The 21,826-nt window shown below is 44.3% G+C and overlaps 1 protein-coding gene and 1 long non-coding RNA gene across 11 annotated transcripts in view; both read left to right on the top strand.

The window, feature by feature from the left end:
* Nucleotides 1-21,826, top strand: part of FOXP1 (forkhead box P1) — a 391,149-nt gene that overhangs the window by 203,446 nt on the left and 165,877 nt on the right. For 5 of the 10 annotated variants that reach the window (XM_064453465.1, XM_064453472.1, XM_064453471.1 and 2 more), the window contains exons 1-3: nt 7,575-7,655; nt 7,774-7,896; nt 18,476-18,657. In XM_064453465.1, coding sequence (XP_064309535.1) covers nt 18,487-18,657 — 171 coding nt within the window. In that variant the 5' untranslated portion in view covers nt 7,575-7,655; nt 7,774-7,896; nt 18,476-18,486. The other 5 variants (XM_064453468.1, XM_064453467.1, XM_064453470.1 and 2 more) reach the window with 4 other exon arrangements.
* Nucleotides 18,669-19,806, top strand: LOC135313796 (uncharacterized). Its single transcript, XR_010373296.1, has 2 exons — nt 18,669-19,175; nt 19,666-19,806. It is a non-coding gene; the product is annotated as an uncharacterized LOC135313796 (long non-coding RNA).

A 21,826-nucleotide genomic window follows, 5' to 3' on the forward strand; every position in this document is an offset into this window, starting at 1 on the left:
AGGTGCACACAGCCCACAGGCAGGCTGTGGGTGGAGGAGCGGAGGAAGCATGGGTGTTTGTTGTGTTGACACGAAGAGGCTGCAGCCCGACTGAGGGCTTCTTAGGCTGCTCGTGAGGCCTGTGGCTCAGGCAAGATGTTCTGCTGAAGCAACTTGACTAATAGCTGGACACATTGAAAGTGGGAGATTAGCATCTCTGTAATTTAAAGTATTTTCCTTCCTCCTCTCCCCTGAGTATACTGATGTTTAAGGCTGCCAAAAAGTGCCTATAGTCTTGCCTTTTAAGTCAAAAGTATACGAGAAGGACTGTTTTAGATATCTGTAGATGCCCAGTTTGCTGTGTGGCGTGTAACCGTGGGTACATCACATCGCCTTAGCTGTTCCATATGCAGATATTATGCCCGTTTTGTGAGTAAGTGTCTGTGGAGCTGCTTGAACACAGATTTTTATTACTGCTTGTTGGAGTCAGAATTTTGTACTCGTCTTCCAAACCCATGTTTCATCCAGCAAGCCCTTAAAGGCTTGCGAGACCATCACCTTTGCATATTTTGTCTGAAAAGTCTTAGCGCGTAGTTCCGTGTGCCAGGAGCCGCATACTATGTTTTCCTAAAAATTACGTTCGAGTTGCCAAAAAAATTGGTGGGAACTTGCAATTTCCGAGTTACAAGTTCACACGCCAACTGCGAAAGGAGAAAAGCCGATGTGCGAGGTTTTGCAGAACCCTCGACGTCTCCCTTCCGGCTGAGCTCTAATCTGTGCTCCCACCGGTGTCGTGTGTGCAGACAGCCTGAGCAGGCACCGGGGCTGGCGGCTCCCTTCCAGCGTGTGGGCAGCCCGAGAGGCGCAGGCAAATGGCAAGGAAGGAGGGGAAAAGGGAAAAAAAAAAAAAACCAGGCAGACCGAGATGCAAACTCAGACTTGTGAAATAATTTCAGCCATGCCTTGGTGGATGGGGAACTGGGGTTAGCTTGGTCTTTGGAAAATACAGTTTGGGCAGTGAGAAAGGAGCGGATCACCAGCAGAGCAGGCGGCTGTTTGTAAACCATTCTCTTTCCCTTTATTTCATAAGTCTTGAAGGAACAGCTACAAGAGATCCCTTTGCTGCTGCCCGTGCTCCTCTCTCAATTATATGAAATAAGTTTTGCACATCTCAATTTTACATCCTTAAAATATTTTAGGATTTAACATTTTTATTTAATTTTTTTTTAAGCCTTCAGTGGCTGCATGTTTGACATGGCTTTGTTATCCTAGATGGTATGTTATGATCTGGCACACGGAGCATTAATTCCTTTATCAGCTCTATTTCCTTTACAGTTGTTCATTTAATCGAGCTCCTCTGTGTATTTTACAAAACAAGATGCATTCATTACAACTTGCAGACCTCAGATAATATTGTAACATGTTTCAGAAAAATAGCACTTTTGTAGATAGTTGTGGAAGTTGGGTGTTTTGGTTTATTTTTCAGACGACGGGAGGAAGCAGTAGCAGAATTCTTGCATGCATAATCAGTAGGAACTTTCCAGAAGCTCTTTATTCTAGCTATTTTCTTTTAAAGCTCTGTTTACTCTAAGAATTCGGCTGAGGCAGTTGAATGTGGCTGCAGTGTAGAACAAAATACACTGTCTGTTTTGTTACTCTCCTTGTTCTGCTTTGACTCGTGCAAACAGTTTTAATCCGAAGGAAGAGATCGTACGGTCTGTGACTGCTGTACCTTACAATCCAGCGTAGGGTGCAAATTACCCTCTTATGGCACATCCTGACATTGAATAGCCTTGTCTTGAATAGAGTGTAAATAGTGTCTCCTCCGCTCTCACAAGCCCTTGGAGCAGGAAGCCACATGCGTTGGCTCTACGGTGTTCGGCGTCCAGCACATCTGTGTGACTGTGCACCTGCATGCGGCTGGAGATGTTCAAATACTGCCTTCAGTGCAGATTTTCAACACGAAACACACATTGCTGGTTGTAAACGGCCCCACGTGCTGCTGGGGATTCAGCACCAGAAAGGCGATTTCCCGAAGTGCGGAGCAACCCCTGCCGAGCTCGGCTGTGATGGATCCTTCCAGCCCAGGGCCAAACAGATTGTTCTGGAGAGGTGGTGAGGCCACAGTGCTGTTCAGTGGGAGGCTCCCCGTTACACTGGCATCATGCACAGGGAAGATCTAGGCCACCGCAGGAGCGCTCACAGTTGCCTGCTGCTGTTCGCCAAGGCAAGCCGGAGAGGCTTGTTTGGTGTCCAGTTGCTCCTCTCTGCTGTTGCCTCTCCCAGCCTTCTCTGGTGCTGTCTCGGAGGTGGGCATTGCTCTTCAGCCATGGGTGAATGCAGAAGAGAGATTAAGAGCTTGGCTTCCTGCATCCTGACTCAAAAGTAGGCATATGTGCTTTTTTTGGTGAGTAGAAACAAATCGGTTTCGACAGAGCTTTTTTAGGGAGTTTTCTCAGGCACAGGATGAAATTTTGAGGTGGAAAAAAATCACACTTTTTTTTCCCCTCTATTGGGCCAGTGTGGTGAAGACCAACTGTATTTTTGGGTGCTTGAGATCCATGTGTGTCACTGTTGAGCATGTGGCTGTTAAGGAACGTGTGCAGTATGTATGCGTCTCCTGCACAGAAGTGTGGTGGGGTGGGATCTTTGCTCTGGGCTCAGGCTGGAGCTGTTCCTGGGAAAGAAAACATCAAGACAAAACTGGGGAGGAAGGCACGTCTTCGGTCCCACTTATTCTGTTCTGGCTGATGCTAAACCGGTACGTCGGGTACTTTCATTGTGTCTGTGTGTGTGTGTTAGGTTACACACCACTGTTAATGGGCACATGGATGGTTTCTCTTCTGCATCGTGCTGTCCTAGCTGTAATCTGATAGCCGTAGCCCTTGGACAGGGCAAGGCAAGGAGACTCTATATGTTCCCACAAAAGCTTAGCTAAGTGCATTTGTCTTACTGTGTCATGGGCCTGATTCTTGAGGCAGGGGGTTAGATGCTCTCAGTTGTGGGTGCTCAGCATTTTTGCAAGTCACTCTGCTAAGAAGTTGGTGGTTACTCTGTTTTGTGGTGGTTTTTTTTTTTTTTTTTAAATGGGAAAAAGCATTTTTCCATTTGCTTTTCCATAAACTGAAACCACTGAAGAGCCCTTGCTTAGTTTTCCACACACAAGCACAGACTGATGGGAGCATGAGAGGGACTGCAGGTCTTAGAAGGCTTTAAGTGTGTGAAAACAAGGAGCCCTAATGAAAATGATTTTGCAACTTCATTGTAGCGGGTGTGCCTTTGTTTGTGAAAAGAAATGAAAGTGCTGGAGGCCGAAGTGCTTTCTTTATCCTCAGAATAGTGACGATAGCAGTTTGAACTTCCCTGGCCAGATTTGCCAAGGTGCCCCAGACCTGCAAGTCCCTGCAGAGCTTCGGCACTCTGCTCACTGGGACCCTTCCCGTGGACTCTGAGCCTTGAGCATTGCATTGCCCACCAGATCCTTGCACTGCTCACCAGAAATACCATGTCCTGCACGGCGGACCCTTCTTGGGCTCCCGAGTGCCCTTCTTAAAAGGCGCCTTGTTCACATCACAGGCTCACTGCGTTTGGGGAAGCCAGCGTGCCTTTTCCAATGGCTTTGAGATTCACGACTTGCTCCCTGGGTGGAGGTGCAGACCTCCATGAAGCCAGTTTAAGCCGGTTGAAGGCAAGGGGCTTGTCCCTCCTAGCACGCTCTCTTGAACCCCTTTGGAGTAGTCCATGAACCCCTACGAATCTGGTGCCAGGGCCAACTCTCTGCCGCCTTCCGCTTCAGCCTCCTCAGCTACCCAGTGCCCCATAGAAAAGCGATCCATTTTAAATAGATGCTGTTTGCAGCATCTTGGACTTGCTGTGTGAGGATGAGAAATGTTAACATAAATTCTTTAAATAACATCTAGTAGTGTTGAATGCACAGAATTATAAAACATTTTTATATTCTGAGACTCATTTGCATCTTCACATTAAAAACTGTGGTTTTCTTTTCAGGGAATGGTTGCAAGATCTGATTTGTTTTGAAATCAAAGCTAAATTTGTGTTCTTGCATTCCTCTTTGCCCTTCATCTGACAAATTTTTCTTGTTCTATAAATGCAGAATTGTAAACAAGGGCTAATCCTTAGCAACAACCTGGAAAGTTAACATTTCTCTCCAGCTCCTATTATAATTAATTCAGACACTCTGAATATGATGTGATTTACACATAGTATTCCTAAGGCCAGGAGGTACTAATATCTTGTTAGAGAACTGAGGAAAAGAACACGCTTTTGTGTTCGCCATATAACATAATTGCACTGCATTTTCTTTCATAAGAAGATGTTTAAAGATGCTTTTTACTTTACATTTGAAAAATGGAAGGCTTCTGCTTTTGCATTTGGCTGAAATTGTCTTAAATGTGTTTTCCCTCCTGCAGCAGTCAACATTGTCAAAACATTTTGCAAGGTACATTTTAATAATATGGGTTAAGACTATCAATGTATTAATTTAATTCTCGGTATAGGTAAATTCGTAAGAGGCTTCTACGTTGTCATAGAAGTTTTTCACAGTAAACATAGTCTGTTTTCCCTGTGCAGAAAAGAAGGGGGTAATAAAGTCGACAAAAGGATAAAACCCATGTGTTACATTGTTTAAACATAGCTTGAACAGTCTTTCTCTCATGGTCCATCCTTTTATTTTATTTAATTTTCATTTAATTTTGTTTTGTGCTGTTTATATTTGTTCAGGGAGTGTTTTTGTATTGTTAATCTATGTAAGCCACATGCAGTTGAAAACTGCAACTCCCGAAAGGCTGTGATTAAAACATTATGGATGTGGCAAACCACAAATGCAAAAGTAAGTTTACATTTAGATTTTCTTCATAAAATATTTTATTCAAGTTTTGTAACACCTTGGTATCGTGGTCAGCATTGCCATAAAAATTCTGTGTTATGTGGAATGATACAATCTGTGAAGCATTTCCCATTATGTAGACACCATGTCTTTAAATTATAGCAATTTCTTAAGATTTTAAAGCAAAATGAGCTCTTAGAAGTGTGATTAATAGCAGGGAATGAGGCTAACACTGGGTCATCAGTGGCACTCCATTACAAAAAAGGTTGGACTAATAAAAGCATCCATCTATTTGACCAATAAAGCATTTGAATGATATGCTTATAGTTTTTATCATACCATAGTTACTTTGTACTGAATAAACTGTGATTTTACGTGCTGGAAAAGGAGCGTGGAACAGGCAGCGCAGCTGAGGTGAGAGCAGTTGTCTCGAGTAGGGAAATATCAGGACTTTTATGTGAAGCTTGATGTTTTCAGAAGCCTTCAGGTTGCGGTGTCTAAATTTTTGAAGCCGCTGTGAAATATCTAAATCCCCCGTGACCTGTGCCTGCCTGCCCACAGTCGTTCGGTGAGGCTGGCCCTCGCTGTCCTGCAGGGAGGGGAGAAAGGAGGGTATTGTGTGTAATCATTAATTCAGAGTTAAGTCCCCGGCAGCCCCAGACATCAGAAATACTCTGCTGAAGCACAGGAAATGGGGCAGCACTTCTGTTTTCCTGGTGTGCGGACGCCAACCCCGTCCTCGAGTCGCACCTTTCATCCTGCCTGCTATTATGCTGTCAACCTGCTGTATTAAAAAATACGAGGCTGCCTGAACAATACTGCATTTGGGTTTTATTTAAATACCTGTCTTATTAGTAGGTTGTACTGATTTCATGGTTTTGAACCTCTTTTTTTAAAAAAAAAACCCTACAACAAAAGGCTAAATATTTTCTGAAAAAGAAAACGGAGGCTCTTGGCCAGCCACAGATGTCCAGGACTGTGCTGTGAAGAAGAGTACCAAATATTCTAAAACTTGTGAAAAAATGATGAGGGGGGAGGCTTCTGGCCACCATGCTGTTTGCACATGAAATGGCAAGGGAGGGGAGATTAGCGCCAGGGCCAGCTGTGACCTTGGATGCTTCATATATTCAAAACTGGGATGATTTTACTCAGTGTTTGGTGGTGGTGCTGGCGTTCATCAGAAGGTAGCGGTGAACCAGGTAGGGGCCATGATGCAACTGGGAGGAAAGAGGACCCGTGGTGTGGCCCACAACTACGTCCTCTACCCCCGTCCGACCAGTACAATGTCTTAAAGGGCTTACTTCACAAAGGAAGGGGGTAAAGAGACTTCTGGAGGTCACACGCAGGGATTATGTCAGGGCAGGAATGTAACCTGGAGCCCTCGATTAACCCCTACCGATAGGACCATCCATCTTCTCTCCCTATATTTCAGATCTTTCCCAAAATCCGCGTTCAGGATAGAGAAGTTACAGAAACCTCCCTGGAGGAGCGTTGCGATGGGCAACTTCTTGAGTGTTATGGGGATGAGAGATGGGAAAGGAAAGACTTCCTGGGAGGTAGCAAACCCAGGGGACTTCGGCATCTTGAGCACCTTGAGGACGAATGTCACAGTGCCTCAGGGCCAGAGATGGACGTTGGGTGGGGGCAGTTGGGGGCCAGAGGTTTGAGTTGTGAGAAGACTTCAGAGGGGCTTCTGGCCCCCCTTGGGTTAACGAAAAGGAGCTGGGGAGACCTGCCGAGATTGGAGAACGACGATGGGAGGCAGAAGCAAGAGGGTTGAGGATGGGAGAGAAAAAGGAGGAAGAGGGCTGAACCATGCCTTGCCGCTTCAGCCTTGCGCGTTGCTGCGTGCAGGGAGTTGGCACGGGCGTGGATGTACGTGTATAAAATTACACATGTACGTCGTCATGCTGGGCAGATTAAGTTGTGCAGAAAGCTGTCATTTGGCTTGTTTGTTGGAGGAGAACAATGAAAATTTTGCATCCCACATTTTGCAGTTTCTGATTTTTATTTTTTTTTTTAATGCAAATAGACCTTTTACATCAGTGGTTTGGCCGGTAAATCTTGTTTTGTAAAACACTTTCAAGCGTTTTCAACTCCTTTCTTTACCCTTTATCAGAACAGATGCACAGCTATGTATTTTCCCCTGCTGCCTGTTGTCTTCAAGTTGCACAGCAAGACTGCAAAGGCTTTTTGTTTGTTGTTGATGAAGGGGAGGGAAAAAACCCTCAATCCACAGAAGAGTTAACAGGATTTCACTTGATCTGCTCGTTTATGCAATGAGTAATGCGAGGTTGGTAACAGCAAATTGTTGTTTATAAGCAAACATGGCACTGTGTAAACAAGAAGGCCTGGTCCCCAACTGGTTTGATTTCATGGTGGTCAGCAGCTGATGTATGTAACGTACAACCTTTCTGCTTCTCGAAATGTCAGAAGAATGACTATTTGTTTGTCTTGAGTTCTTCCCAGCTGTTTACTCTGTAATGCATTTGCCTCAACCTTGATTCCCTAAGAGTGGCCCCTTTCTCCTCCCTGCTCTGTTTACATTAGTCCTGCCCCGAGTGTCACCTATGAAATCTGTTGATTATTCCACCTGGTTAATGTTAAATTGCTCTTGCAAGATGATGTGTTTGTTCATAAACACAAATGCTGGGCCCCTTGTTTACTGTACCCATGGCAGCAATCAGTTATTAAACAAATATTGCTTTGTTTGCGGGTGTGAGCAGCAGTTTATCCTGCAAGGTCTGGAAAAAAAACCTTTAAATGCTGGGATTTTGATAAAGGAGAAAAAGGGGAGCTTGTCCCTGGAATGTGGCTGAAACTCACTTTGGTTTGCTTTGCTTATCTCTAACTTGGGTGAAGGGGCTAGAAAGATTAGCAAGTTGTTTGGTTTTTCCAAGAGATTTCCTTAGTGTAATGATATCTATCCAGTTGTTTGCTTTTTTCAGAAGGGAGAGAGCACTCCTGCAAGACGACTAGCACAGCGGTAGACGGCTGATGGCTAGAAAATCCTGCGTGGAGCAAACAAGGAGTTAGAAGGTCTAGGACAAAGATATAGGGCTATGAACCAGGTAATCACCCCGAAAGTACAGCCTTGCGTTCTGTGTCAGCCTTTGGGCAGGGGCTTTTTGGTTTCCCTCTTTTCTCATGTCGGGTTTTAATTGATGCGTGTGCCCTCGGTGGAGTTGGAAAAGGCAACGCTTTCACTTTTATTTCCGAGGAGATCTGAGGAACATTTCTGTTTTAGAAGCAGAGCTGTTTGAATGGAGAGAAAATACCAAATTTAAAAACGTGCTCTGTCGCTCCTCCTCCTGCGAGTGAGATGACAGAGCTGCTTTTCTTCTTTCTATAACTGGAAGACTGCGTTTTACATCTGCTAATTTCTGTATGCTGGCTGTTTGCTCTTCGGTTTCTGGGAGTTGTAATTAGAGAGAGCCATCCTGGTAGTTGTTGCTTTTAGGTTGTTTTGCAAATGAGCGAGAAAAACTCACTCACACCATCTTTGTTTTTCAAAATTATTGTTTGTTATTGTTTCTGGATGGGGCTTGGATTTCAAATGCCAGGCGGGACCTGCTAGGTTAGCACTAACAGTAAATTGTTAGGGCTTCACACACAAAGGGAGTAAACCCCCTTAGAGTGACCTTGAGAAAGAAATGTTAACTCTTTTTGTATGAAGGTGGTGTCTGTTCCTTTATAGGTGAATTAATCTGTTGAAATATCTTGGATATACATTTGTAAGAAGCTTTTGAAGGATAAAATTAAATAATTGACCTTTTAATCCCTTGGAAAACAAGCAACAAAATATGCTTAGAGGTGTGACGTATTGTAGTCACTAGCTTGCACCGGTGGTCCAACCACGCTGTTCATTTTGGCTACCAGAGCGGTGTCGGGGCTGGAGGGGAAGCAGGAGGTACCTGAAGCGTGCGAGTGGACAAGCCGGTCATTAACGGACTCGTGTTACTGCGATGAATCAAACCTTCGCTGCCTTAAACTAAGTGAAAATAGTGAAGTGAAAATTGTGTTGTGCACATGTATTGCAAAGTTGCACCTGGCTTTGAGGTGGTTTTTGGCTTCTGGAGGCTGGTAGAGAGATTAGAAATGCTTTAATGGAGATATGCATGGAGGGTGGGAGTCTAATTCATCTACAGCCAGCATTTCGTCTTGCGGGGTTTGATATCATCTTATTGTAGCGGTGCTGCTGCTGTCTAGCATAAACTAACTGTATTTACTAAATGCAACTCCGGCCTTTCATTTGGTTGAATAGTCGCCTGTTTCTCTGTGAGACAGACTGCAAGAGTTTATGTTGCAAGCTCAGAGCGGTGTGCATACAAACAAATAAGTCCCGGGCTGTGAGAATAGCTCTGCCGTTTCTGTTCCTGTTTTACTCGAAACCACGGGGAGCCCCACACGCTGCTGTGCCCGGGCTGGGGTGAGCAGGTGGGTACCTTCCGAGAGATGCCAGCCACGAGGCAGCTCTCTGCAGCCACTCTGTGCCTCACCATGCCAGGGTTAAGTGTCCCTCCTTCTGGAGGGGTTTTTCCTCTAGTGCGGATGGTGCTCGTGTCCGTACGGTGGCAGTCGCAGAGTCGTATGGTACAATGAAATGTGGTATCTTTTTTGGTTTGGGTTTTATTTGCTGCCTGCCGTTCCTTTCCTTCCAAATAAACGATGAGAGAGAGGAAGGACCCTCACTCTGCCGATGATGGTATGTAAATGGTTACATCATATCTGCCAGTCGCTTGGAAGTGGCCCAGCTCCAGAGCCTGTATGCAGCTATGGCATGAGCTCCGTGCTGAATATGGATTTTTAATAGCCGTCAAGCTGAGAGGCATAGGCTGAGAGAGAGCTGGCTTTGCAAAGGGGTTTTGATTGTCCAAGGTGAGACTGGGAGTAACTTCTGTGTGGATGTGTAAAATAAAGGGAGGGTGCAAAAAGCTCGTTTGGGGAAAGTTGAGTTGTTCATCGTCTCTGCCTAATGCTTTGGGTCCTACCTCAAGGAAAGGAGTGAGACCTGTTACCTTCACAGCTTGGTATGTTTTGGTGCACTAGCTTTTCACGGGGACCAGCTCTAGCTCTTTTAAGCAGAGCAGATGGCAACCTTTCAAAGTCTGTTTCAATTATTTTTCCTTGGATTTGCTTGTTCTCTATTCTTACAGTTTGTGGTGAGCAACACCCTCAACAGAAGAGATTTCCTTAGGGGTAACTGTGGTGACTGATTCTCTAAGACGTTTAAGTTGTTTGACCATGATTTCACAATAAGTCAGCGTGGCACAAGTGGGATTAGGCTTCTGACTCCCCTTCCCTTCTCCTCACCACAACTGTCTTAAATTTCAGCTCCTGCAGAGCATCAGGCAGCCTTTCACTGAGCTGCCTTCACATGATTTCAGGTTCCCGTGGCCCCAGTGATACACGCTGCTGCTGGAAAGACATAACCCAGTCAGTGCAAGCCACGCATGCAAACAATGAAAGAGGCTGTGTCGTTGTATACAGTTAAATAAATAGTCCCGGCAGCCTGCGTCTAGACAGGAGTAGGCGAAGCTGCTACTCAGGAGACTTGAGGGTGGCAAGTGGACATCAACCCTGGTAGAGGTTCAGGTTGGTGGGAGTTCAGCTTCTTGCTGCTGTGACCCTCAGGGAGGAGCTAGGGTGACCAGCATCCTTCTCCTGTTGGCCAAGGTGATGCGCTCAAGCACTCTTGGAAAGTGCTGGCTTTTTACTCCCTAAATTTAGTTACGGTTTCACATTTTACCTCTCCTTCATCCCTTTTCACCTCCCTCCCCAAGGCACTGCATCACCAAGCAGCACTTCCCCGGCATCGGGAAGGCAGGGAAGGGGAACAGCCCCACGTGAGCCAGGTGCCGGGGCCACGGATCAGATCGTGCAGATGCTTCGAGAGCAGCGTGATTTGTTTCCCTTCCCCGGGGAGGCTTGGCACATCACCTCTGCGATGCGCTCAACCTCCGCCGACCCAAGGCTTGGGACGAGTCCAGCTGAGAGGAGAGTGCCAGGGCTGTGCCTGTGTCAGGAGGCAAAGCCAAGGATGCGCTGTGGATAATCCCATTTCTCCTGGACCCTTTATTTCCTAAGTACTAAATGAAATTTCAGCTTTTAGATACGTCTAGACATATACAGTGCACGATAAAGTTGATAATACATTAATCATTTTTAACAACAGGTAATATGCATAATTTATGGTGTTACAGTGCTATCTTTTTTTGATATTTATGATGGATAATGCTCAGTTTTTGCCCTCATATTACTGCTTTAAATTATACCACAAGAAAATTAATGAGAAAGTAGATTTATGGGTTTCATTTGTTTGTCAATTCGGAAATTAATTGGGTGTTAATTTTAGCCGTCCCTCATCAGACCAGGTCTTTAGTATGTGTGCATTACTTTGCATTCATTGAAGCCTACCTCCCATTTACTGTGGGTCACTAGCTTTGCATACATTAAAATAGCCCTCAGGCTCATTCTCTTGATTACTTTTTGAACTGCCATGCATTAGAAAATTTACGCCTTTCTGTTATAATTATGAAAATTCGCTATTGGAAGATGGTGCTTGCATAACAGTAAGTACACAGTCTTGCTCAGCGATGCAAGATCATATAGCAAATCCCAATACGTTTTTGTTCTAATCCTAGAAAATAGCACTCTCGACAATCTTTGTTGTGCGAGTTTCATCCTTTGAAATTTCAAGGATCCATTTTAATGCATTGAATTACCTCTTTAAGCTGAGGAAATATCAAAGGATTTCACCTCATCGCTGTCTCTTTGTTTCCTCTTTCCACACATCCCGTACGTGTTCCTCCCTTGCCTTGCTCCAGGTTTGCTTCTCCTCCTCCAAACGCCGCTGTCAGACGTGACTCAGCATCGCTTTTCAGGACAGCAGAGCCTGACTCGCTCCATTCCTTACTATTTCAGTTTATTCTTAAAGATCATCCTTAATTGCTCTTTGAATCCCCTTCTCCTTTCTCATACTCCTGCACAATTCAGCAACCACCAGTAGTGCGTAGGCGAGTGGCCTTCAAAGGGGTAAGCATGAAGTTTTATCCAAAAAGTACCCTAATGTACTGACAGTTGATCTATAGTTAGTTAGTACATAATTATACCTAAAATACACCCTGTCAGCAGGATAAATGACGGCTACTGAAAACTCTAAAAGCATGACGGGTGTTCACCCATCTGCAATGACGAGAGCGGAGGGGTTTGTAAGTTGAGAAAGGCTGGTGAGTTCAGCGTGATCTGATTTAGTTAAATCATGCCATATGTTGGGATGGCTCTTTCTAATAGTCGTGCTAACCACAAACACAGGCAGAGAGAAGTCATCTGGTCCACCTGGCTAGTTTGGACTCCCCTCCCTGACGTTATTTCTGTACTTAGCGTGGTGGCAGCCCTCGAGCTGCTCATGTGAAGCTGGCTGATTCACAGTTAATTGTGACATGGTGTAATTTAGTAAATGAGCAGCTGAACATCTGTACGCCTTCCCCCACGGTAGATCAAAGCCTTACCTTACACAAGGCTTTTAATTTCCACTAGTGAATCCTTTTTCTTTTACTGAGCTCATGGATGGTGGGACGGTGCTGCTGGCCGCCTCACCAACCTAGGGATGGGGTGTCAGCTGGAGGAGATGGGTGTTCTGGCATCGGCTGGAGACCACCAAAGCATGTTCCTGGAAAAATTCGGAAGCGGTGGTGGGGTGTGGAGCCCAAGGCGCTTTCCCCCGCTGGGCACTTGCTCCAAAGATACTGGGACTAAAAGAGACCACCTGTAAGGTGGGCAGCGGTCTTGTGGGAAAGCCGTCGTGGTCCTCCTTGCTGGTCACGGGCAGCGCCGGGAGCGCCAGGCTGCTTCTGCATTGCTTTTGTACCTGTGCTGGGGGGTAAGGAGCAGCTTTGCTCGTGCTTTGTGTATTACCCTGGCAGCCACGCTCTGGAGCGCGTTCCCTTTTCAAGGGGTAAAATCCTCTCTTTGCAGTCTTGCGTTGTCATCAAGTGCTTCCAGACACTGTTTGGGGTTTTTCTGTTATAATTATGCAGAGAAGTGCTCTAAAGTTAGTCCTGAGCTTGCTTTGGGGAACTGCTTGCAACAAATAGGTAAAATGTTTACTTATAAACCATGCATGTATGGGTAGTATGCCTGCTGGAGAATTTAGGGCTAGATCTTGTCATTTGATCGCTTACTTAAAACTGATTTTGCCATTAACTCTTCTATCTATAAAACTAGAAATATATTTTATAAATCTGTGTTGTGTTTAATTTACATGTCCTTTCATGGCTGGGCCAAGTTCTTTAAGGGCATTTATTCTGCTTCATATAAATAATTGATCAGCCAAGTTAATTTACTTCTGCCTGACTTGGTCAACCTTAATTAACTGCCCTGGAATAAAGACTGAACTTTTTGTTAGCTTAAAATCTTTCACAAATGTGACAAAGAAGGGATGTATTATGACAATGTTTTTGCTCTAGCACTGTTCCCAGGGGACAGAAATGTTGAACGAACTTTGTGTGCATATATATATATATGTATATATTTGTAAACACCTCCAAGTACCAATGGCTGAAATAAAATCATAAGCTTTGGGAAGTAACTCTGAAACATACAGGCTATATTCTGAATGTATAATCCAGGCTGAGTCTGGAAGCATGTTAAACCAAAGATTTTAAGGCCCAGAAAACCCCAGGGATAGTTTGTTTTTTTTTTTAAAGGTGATGAGATGCTTAAAGATGTAGGTTGGTGCTTATTCAAGAGTCTTAAAAATGTCTCACCAGCTGCCTCTGTGTATGGCGAGGCATCTAAATACATCTGAATATCAGTCCCTTAGTCTTTCAGACTTGCAGTGGGTCCTTATTCTGACGGGTGCTTCAGTTGGTAAATCCTCCCTCATGCTGACATTAAACAATGCTGCTTAGTCTTTAGAAACTATACTAGTAGAGGAATTGCAGAAATTGCACACTTCAGTGCCCACCTCCTGCCTACTAATCTCCATGCTTAACCTTGCTCATCTGAAAAGTCCAGTGGAGCTGAGAGATGTGCATCTGCAGCATCTGGTCTTTGTGATGTTATGGACCTTTTTTTTTTGTAATGGATTAGCGCAGAACATTTTCAAAATTAGGATTCCTTCAGGTTCTGTCTCTTTAGTTCAAAATACCGACACTGGTGTCCTCAGAAAGATGATTTTGATTCAGCCAAAGTTCACTTCTGACCTATGTTTTTTCGATTTTGACCATGCCCTTAAGAAATGAGCTGTCCCCTACTTCTGTCCAAGTCATCTGGAAGATGATTAGCTGTTGTCTTCCTATTGACAGAGAGCCTCGCTTTGATTCCACTCCACTGAAATTTTACCCCATTACCTTGAACATAACATATTCACCAAGGAGATGGGCCAAACTCTGAGGTTTTGGCTTGTATTTGATTGTGCATCAAAGCTAGAAAAGGTTTCATGCAGGCTGAGATGGGGATTTTCAGGAACTGATCACCATTGTGAGATTTTTTTTGAACTAAGCTGACATTAAGTCATCTAAGAACAGTTCTTTTATTATGTGCTCCTTGATTTCAGGATAAAATTTTACAAGTTGTTGTTCATACTGCAACTTAGCTTTGGTCCCTTCGTAGGGGGAAAAATGGCTTTTGTCAGCTTTAATAAAAGTAATTTTCTATCCCTATTCATATTCTGTGAAATATCATAGAATTTTTATTTTTTAGAAAAATACCTATACTGGTAAGACCCCATCAATTTTAAGCTGTAAAAATAAATTTTCCTTTGCAGAATTGGTATGAGTCGCTCTGCTTTTGCATGAGACGGACGTGCTCTTTAGCCATTAAATTTAAGTCAGAACATGGTATCTTGGAAGCTTTTGTGAGTACTGTATTTCCTATAATAAATCATTATGCATAACAGCTTCTTCAGCACTATTTTGGTTACTTGGGGTTCTATTCAGACCAGAATCACAGTTTGTGGTACTAGACCTGAAGCTCCTGTTCAGTTCCCACAGAACCTAATCACGTTGCATAAAGTCAACCTTGCTTTGCTTTTTTTCTTTCACAGTTTTGAATGACAGACTTCACTAATAGGCTTCTGTAAGGCCTGCTTCTCTGTGCTGAGGAGAGACAATTATCTCAGCCATCCTCAGTGTACTATCACCTCAGCTCATTTAGGTGTGCTCAAAAAGACAAATAATAATCATTCTTGCAGAAAGCTCTCGCAGGTTGATTTTCATGACATGACGCTTAATGATCAAACCAAACTGTGATTATTTATGTCAAATCACATTTGACTACAGTGAAGAAATAAACAGTTTTATCTTTTCTCCCCTGAAAATCCTGTTTTCTACTGGATATATTTTAGCAAAGTGGATTTGTTTTGTATTGGTGACCAGTTGAAGGTATATTGAAGTTGACTGCCTGTGAACGGGTGTTTTTAAAGCAAAATTTGCTCTAAAATGTTCACTTCTGCTTTTAAAATGATTTTATGAAAGTCACAATTTATTTTTTCTACTACTCTCTCGATGTTCTCTTTGCAAACTCTTGTTTCCAGCTCCATTTCCTTGATAGTTGCTGCCGATGCCGCTGGATACAATACGTAGGGTGGGCACAGGAGGGGCCGGGGCCAGCCCTGTGCAGCTCAGGTGGTGACTGGCTGGGGTACTTTGAAAGGTAAAATAGAGCATGGAATTTCTCATGGAAAAGGTTCTCAAGATCTATGATCTTTTTTTGTGACCAAATACTATAAATAATCCATCTTTTTCTCAGTCCTATAGGTTGGAAAAATTGTAGCAATTTCTACTGTTGTTTCTTTCCAGGAGCATTTTACAATCCTACAGACAATAAATAATTTCTTGACCAGTTTGGTTGTGAATTATTTTCTGTGTCCTGGAGATATTTCGCTCAGAAGGGCAAGCCAACAAATCGTGATCAGGCAGTGATAGATCGGCGCCTCGGTGGTGCACATTCTTCTTGCTGCTGTCAGAGGCATCTCGGAGCTTTGGTCGGTGTTTTCTCTGACCCTCCTTAGTAGTTTATCCAGGTTCTCTCTTCTAGTCGATTTGTTGCATCAGAAGTGTTGGAGAATGAAATGTACTTCTTTACTGCTTGGGCACGTTGGTTTTAGCATCTCTTTTCACCGTGGTATCTGGCTGGAGGTACCTTCCACCAGTCCTTTAGTAGGTCCTTCCTCCATCGGGTGTGATGGTGGTGGTGACGTGCCACCCACCACTTGCCATTGGGTGTCACAGCGAAGACGTGAGTCTTTGGGTTTAACCTGTTAACTCGATCTTATATGATGGTCATCCTCGTCCAGATCTTCTGCTGACGTAAATTAATATAATTAATCTCCATTTTCTCCAGTTGAGCCTTGACCGCAGATTTGGATGGAAGCAGAAAACAAGTACATACATAATTTCTTTTTGATTTATCTCTGGTTAAAAGAGCCGTGTCCTTTTTAGTAGCGTAGCACATAAAAATAGCATGGTATACCTTTGAGTAACTTGTGAGCTGTCCGGAGACTCTCACTCCTGTCTCTTCTGAAGCAACCTGTGCCGTGCAGTCACTGCCCGGTGTGTGATCCAGCCTTGCATGTTAGGTGTGAACACTTCTTTAGACCTTAGCATGCTTAGTGCCGGAAAGAAGGCGCCATGCTCAGTCTGCGTCAGAGCAGGATCATGGTAAAACCCAAACGCATTTGCTAGTGGCACTGGGAAAACTTAGTTTAGAGGTTAGTTTAGATCTCTGGGGCTTTTACAAGGGAGTTGACAGAAGCTTTATAATGAGCCCCCAAGCCCTTTTGTCCCCTTGCATAATTTGAAGATCTTACAAAACAGGCTGAAAGAAGTTTCCATAGACCAGCTGAAATTTATTTAAATGTAATCAGAACATTTGAATCTGTCCTAGCACCATCCATGTGCTTGGCCGGCCGTCAGCGTGAATAGATCCCGTCATCATAGGAGTGGGGTCCGGCTGATGAGTGGTTCACCCGCCTCGGACGTGAATCAGTGAGGAGTGCTAACGCTGGAGCATGGTGTTGACAAAGCCCTCGTTAGTCAGCTGCTTCTCAGTTATGACATTTTGATTATCAGCCGTATGGCTCATCATTATGAACGTCTGAAGCTACCGAATGAATGAGAGGTCTGGTATTGGCGCGTTGGACTGGAGCATACCTCTGCGCGCCGGGTCTGATGCTGAGCGTCACCTAGGGCCAGCAGACACCTGGGGAGCCGGCGCTGGAAGGAGGGATTTCTCTCCCCCGCCGGTACCACGCCTTCGGCGGCTGGGTGCTCTGAATTACGCACATGAGGAGTTCCCAGGGAAGGGGTTTTTCCCTCATACTTTTCCATTGACGTGCATTGCTTTCTCTTGCCCTTTCTGACTGATGTTTTCCTGTATGTGTTGGAAGGGATTTTAGTTCGTCCTTTTGATTCAGGGTAGTGATTGAATTCAAACAGGTTCTTCCTTAAACATAAAGCATCATACTTTCAAGGTGAACTACCCTGTACAGAGGCATTTGGCTCACACGTGCATGTGGTGAGGCAGCGTGGAGTAGGCAATGTGCTCGGAGCATGCAGCTTGGCTTACTGTATCCCGTCTCTCCCCGGGTAGGGATGAGAGGAGGAGCGCGAAGGGAGGGAGCGATGGGCTGGCAGAAGCAGAGCAGGTTAACAACATACAAATCCTGGAACTTGGGACCTTGCAGGTGGAAACACCTATAAAACAACTCATTAAAGTATCTCAAAGGTAGCGGTTTGCAGCTGAAAACTGGCATGTGTGCTTTGTTTGGGGGGTCTTGTGCACAAATGCAGGCAGCTGGTTCCCACAAGACGTGCGAATCCCAGTTCTGGGGTAAGCAAGTGAGCACTCATCCTCATCCTCGCTTTGGGGCCTGTGGCCCACTGATACAGTTGATGAGCGCAGCGTTGTAAAGCACCCAGGGACGGACATCTATGAAGAGTCAAGGGGGCCGGCTGTGAATAGCTGTGGCCGCTAAGGTGTTTTTCCAAGTAACACAGGAGGCTCTTTGCTGTCATGCCATAGTGCATCCGAAGCCAGACCAAATCCACAGCCAAGAAATTTGCCAGAGAGGGGCTAATTCTGTGAGCAGCGGAAGCAGCGTGCCCCAAACGAAAACTGCTGGTGCCCAGCGCATCCCAGACTCAGCCTAAATTGCTTCAGAGTAATAAAAGGTGCTAATTCGGCAATATCGTGGTGTGAATAGAAACCGAAATAATGAATGCTCAGCTTCACCTACCTGCCCCTACACAGTGTATGTCAAGTTTTTGATGTTGTCCATCGTATGGTGCAAAGAATGACTCATCCGTTTCAAAGGAAAGCGTCCAGATGTAACTAGAGAAATTTAATTATGGATTCTGTGTGTTCGTTCGAAAATATTTTTTTTTCTCTAAGGGAAAAAAGATGTTGAGCAAATAATACTATATTTAGAACAGAACTAACTTACTAAAATTATAGCTGTACCAACAGATAAATAAACATAAACTAGTAGCATGAACCATTAATGAAAGATAAATCGTACGAAGGGAAATTACAAATGTTTACAGTTTTGGCAGGATTTAAAACAGGGCATGTCTCCTTATATACAGCAACTGTTTTAACAGCTGCTTTTTTTTTTTTTTTTTTTTCCCCTCCCCTAAATTATTTCAGGTTTTTGAGTCATGATGCAAGAATCTGGGACTGAGACAAAAAGTAACGGTTCAGCCATTCAGAATGGAGCGAGCGGTGGCAACCATTTACTAGAGTGCAGCCTGCGGGAAGTGAGATCAAACGGCGAGACACCTTCAGTTGAAATTGGGGCTGCAGATTTAGCACATCTTCAGCAACAGCAGGTACTGTAAGACACATTGCAAGTTTCCTACTTACAGGAAAAGCATGAAGCATTTAACCCCCCCTCCCCAAACCCTTCGTATTTGCCAGTCAGAGGGTGCTTTCAGGACTTGGCTACGACATTCTGTACATTTTTTGTCTGGAGCGGATTGCAGTCGTTAATGTAAAGGGAAATGTTGGGCTTTTTTTTCTGGGGCTCTTTTTCAATTATTCCCTGGAAATACCCAGAGATCAGGGCTTGCTTCCATTGCCTGAATGTGTTGAGTCTGGTGGCAGCGATTGGGTGGACTGCTGTATACAAATAACTGGTTTCCAAAATATGTCACTGGGTGGAAAATACACTAACGTTAAGTTTTGTTTTTGCAACAAATTTTAACACAACCTAGCAACCTCTATCAACAGAATGTTTTCTATTAGTGAGAAAGGCTGCGGAGGTATCTGCTGCGGCAGAACGTCAGAATAAATAAATAAATACGTCCCGTGCCAGTACTCCTCCAGTCAGAAGAATCGGAACCAAATAGTGCGTTTGCCTTTGTGTTTTAATTAGTGTATTTTCTGGGAAGTGACCAAGTTCACCAGTGTAAATTATCCATGTAATACTTTTTCTTTTCCCTGATAAAATTCTGAAACCCTTGGAGGAAATTTTACACCAAAGTGCCGGGCATGTGTCATTAGCGTGTTTGGGAACAAAGGCTACAGCAGAGCCATGGTGAATACACTTACGCCTAACCCACGCTTTCTCTAATGCAATAAGTGTTCTTAAAACCTTTTAAATACGCGATTGGCAGCTGGTTAAGACTCCCCTAAGTGTGCAGTGATCTTTTTAGCAGGTTGTTGTGGAGAAGAAAAAACCTGCACTCAAAAAAACAAAGCAAACCGAAGGCTCGGGGAGGAGCAGGGGACCCCGTTTGCCAATGTAGGACAGAAAGCTGCCATAATTAAACAAGTCAGAAAAATGGATGATACTGAATGCATAGGCTTGGATTGTTTCAGTCATTTTCATCCTACAGGTTTTTACTTGAAGTGAGAATACCATCAGTGAGAAGATCACAGCCATGCTGAATTCATTACTGCAGTAGTCACACAAAACCACGGATAAAATTTCAATAACTGCAGGCCACAGTTGAGTAAACAGTTGCACTGAAACTTAATTCCTGTTGACTTTTCCCTCATTCTTCGCCAGGGGCACATTCTGATTCGTAGTGCAAAGACAACAGGGGTTACAGCTTTGATTAATATAGGACAGTAGAAGAGGAGTGGAACAGTAAAATCTGTTCAACACAAAGGTCTTGCCTTAAAAAGGCTTCGTAGCAAAATGAGTTAATTACGCCGCGTTTTCCATAGGAGCACTATGGAATTTTCCAGTCCTGCTTTGTGCAGAGGGAAACAGAGGGGGGGCTCGCACAAACACGTGCGCACCGTAGACCAGCATTGCTCAGACCTCTGCTCCTACCACCAGTTACTAACCTTCACTGCTGGCGCCTCGTGCCAAGGCTTCTCCGTAGCCATCCAGAGGGCTCATGCCGCCTCAGATAACGTCGTAATCTCCAGCGTAATGGGTTGTGTCATTCAACAGCCGCCCGTTCAGTCAATTAAGGAGTGGCACCAATTCATTCCTGCGCGGGTCCTCCAGCCCTCCCCCAAACGGTGCCTGGCACGGGCACAAGTGCTGCCAGCCCCCGTGGGAGCAGGGTGCGGGGCTGGGGGGCAGGACCGCCAGGCTCGGGATTGCTTTCGCACAGCTCAGATTTTAGCTTATAGTTTGTTTATCCTCCGCCAGTACAATAAACGTGGTCGGGGAAGCTTGCTTTTCTCCAAGTTCTTAGAAGACCTTAATGTTCTGTGTTTGAATTGTGCTGTTAATTGGTTTTGATGACTAACTTCTTCATGGAGTTTATATTTTTAAGAAGCAAGTTGATTGCAAAGTTTAAAACAGTTATTAAAAAAAAAAAAAAAAAAGCAAGAGAGAAAAAGACCTGATAACAACAAAAGAGTAATCAGAGCTAACATAAAAATATCAATCTTTGTGTTTGGAAAATATTTTTAAATGCTGAAAAGAAGAAAAACCCGTTGTTTTCAGACAGCTAATGCAAGCATTTACAGATACACATACAACATGGAGCATAATGTTTAGATGTTTCTCCGTATACAACATATGCTCTCAGGTCACTTAACAGAATGCGTTCTATGAAACACTTCTTCAATACAAATGAATGAGTTCTGAATTAAACAGCTATTTCATAAGAGCATTTTGTTCAAATCTTTCCTTTTTTGCCACCTGGCACTTGTTTTGTCGGGGCGGGGGAAATCAGTGGTGGGTAGTTTGAGCTTTGCTGTTGCGGGGAGTTGTGCGCTCCCGTGATGAGCGTGGCTGAGCAGTGGAACCTGGACTTACAATGGCTTGTGTAAAGCGTCTGTGCTGAACTTTGGTTCCCACTTTTTGTGAAATTTATGAATTTATAAGGACTGGGAGCTCTGTTAGCATGAGAGAGGAAAACAGAAATGCTTCAGGTTTTTTAGGAAGTTTTAATGGGTTTACAAACTTGTAAATATTTTACCATGGAAAAATACTGCGCACCACAAATGCTCCTGTGTCTGAAGGACCAGTGTACGGCGTGAGCACTCTTGTAGTAAGCGCAGGGAGGACTCGTAGGACAAGTTTTACGCTGCCCGTGTTGTCTTAGGGTGATTCTGCCGTGCGGGGAGACAGAGAGTGATGTGATGCTAAATTACTTTAGCATTAGCAATCTTGTAAAACGTACTCTTAAGCTGGGAGGAGCAAATGTGAGGATGAGTTCTGCTGTGTATAATAAAACCAAATAGCTCCAACTGATGATTATATATGTGTAATCGTGAAGTAAGAAAGCCAAAGCAATACAAGCTTCAGGGACAGTACATCTGTGGAAGAGTTGGATGAAAATGGAGATATATACAGGAGAAATTGCCCCAGAACCAGACTGAAAGGGAAGGAAAACCCTTTCCCGCAGCGTTTTGGCACCTGCTGAGGGTGGGAGAGGTGGCCTTCCCGCTGCTGCTGGCTCCGCAGGTGCCAGCGGTCGATGTCTCGTGGGCATGACTGTCAGGACGAGGTGGAATGGGCAGGGTTTTGGTGACCTGCCTATAAAACCTGGAGTAGGCATGAAGGTTTCCTGGGTCATTGGACTTCCTAAA

This window comes from Phalacrocorax carbo, chromosome 6, assembly GCF_963921805.1.
Source record: "Phalacrocorax carbo chromosome 6, bPhaCar2.1, whole genome shotgun sequence".
Taxonomy (NCBI): domain Eukaryota; kingdom Metazoa; phylum Chordata; class Aves; order Suliformes; family Phalacrocoracidae; genus Phalacrocorax; species Phalacrocorax carbo.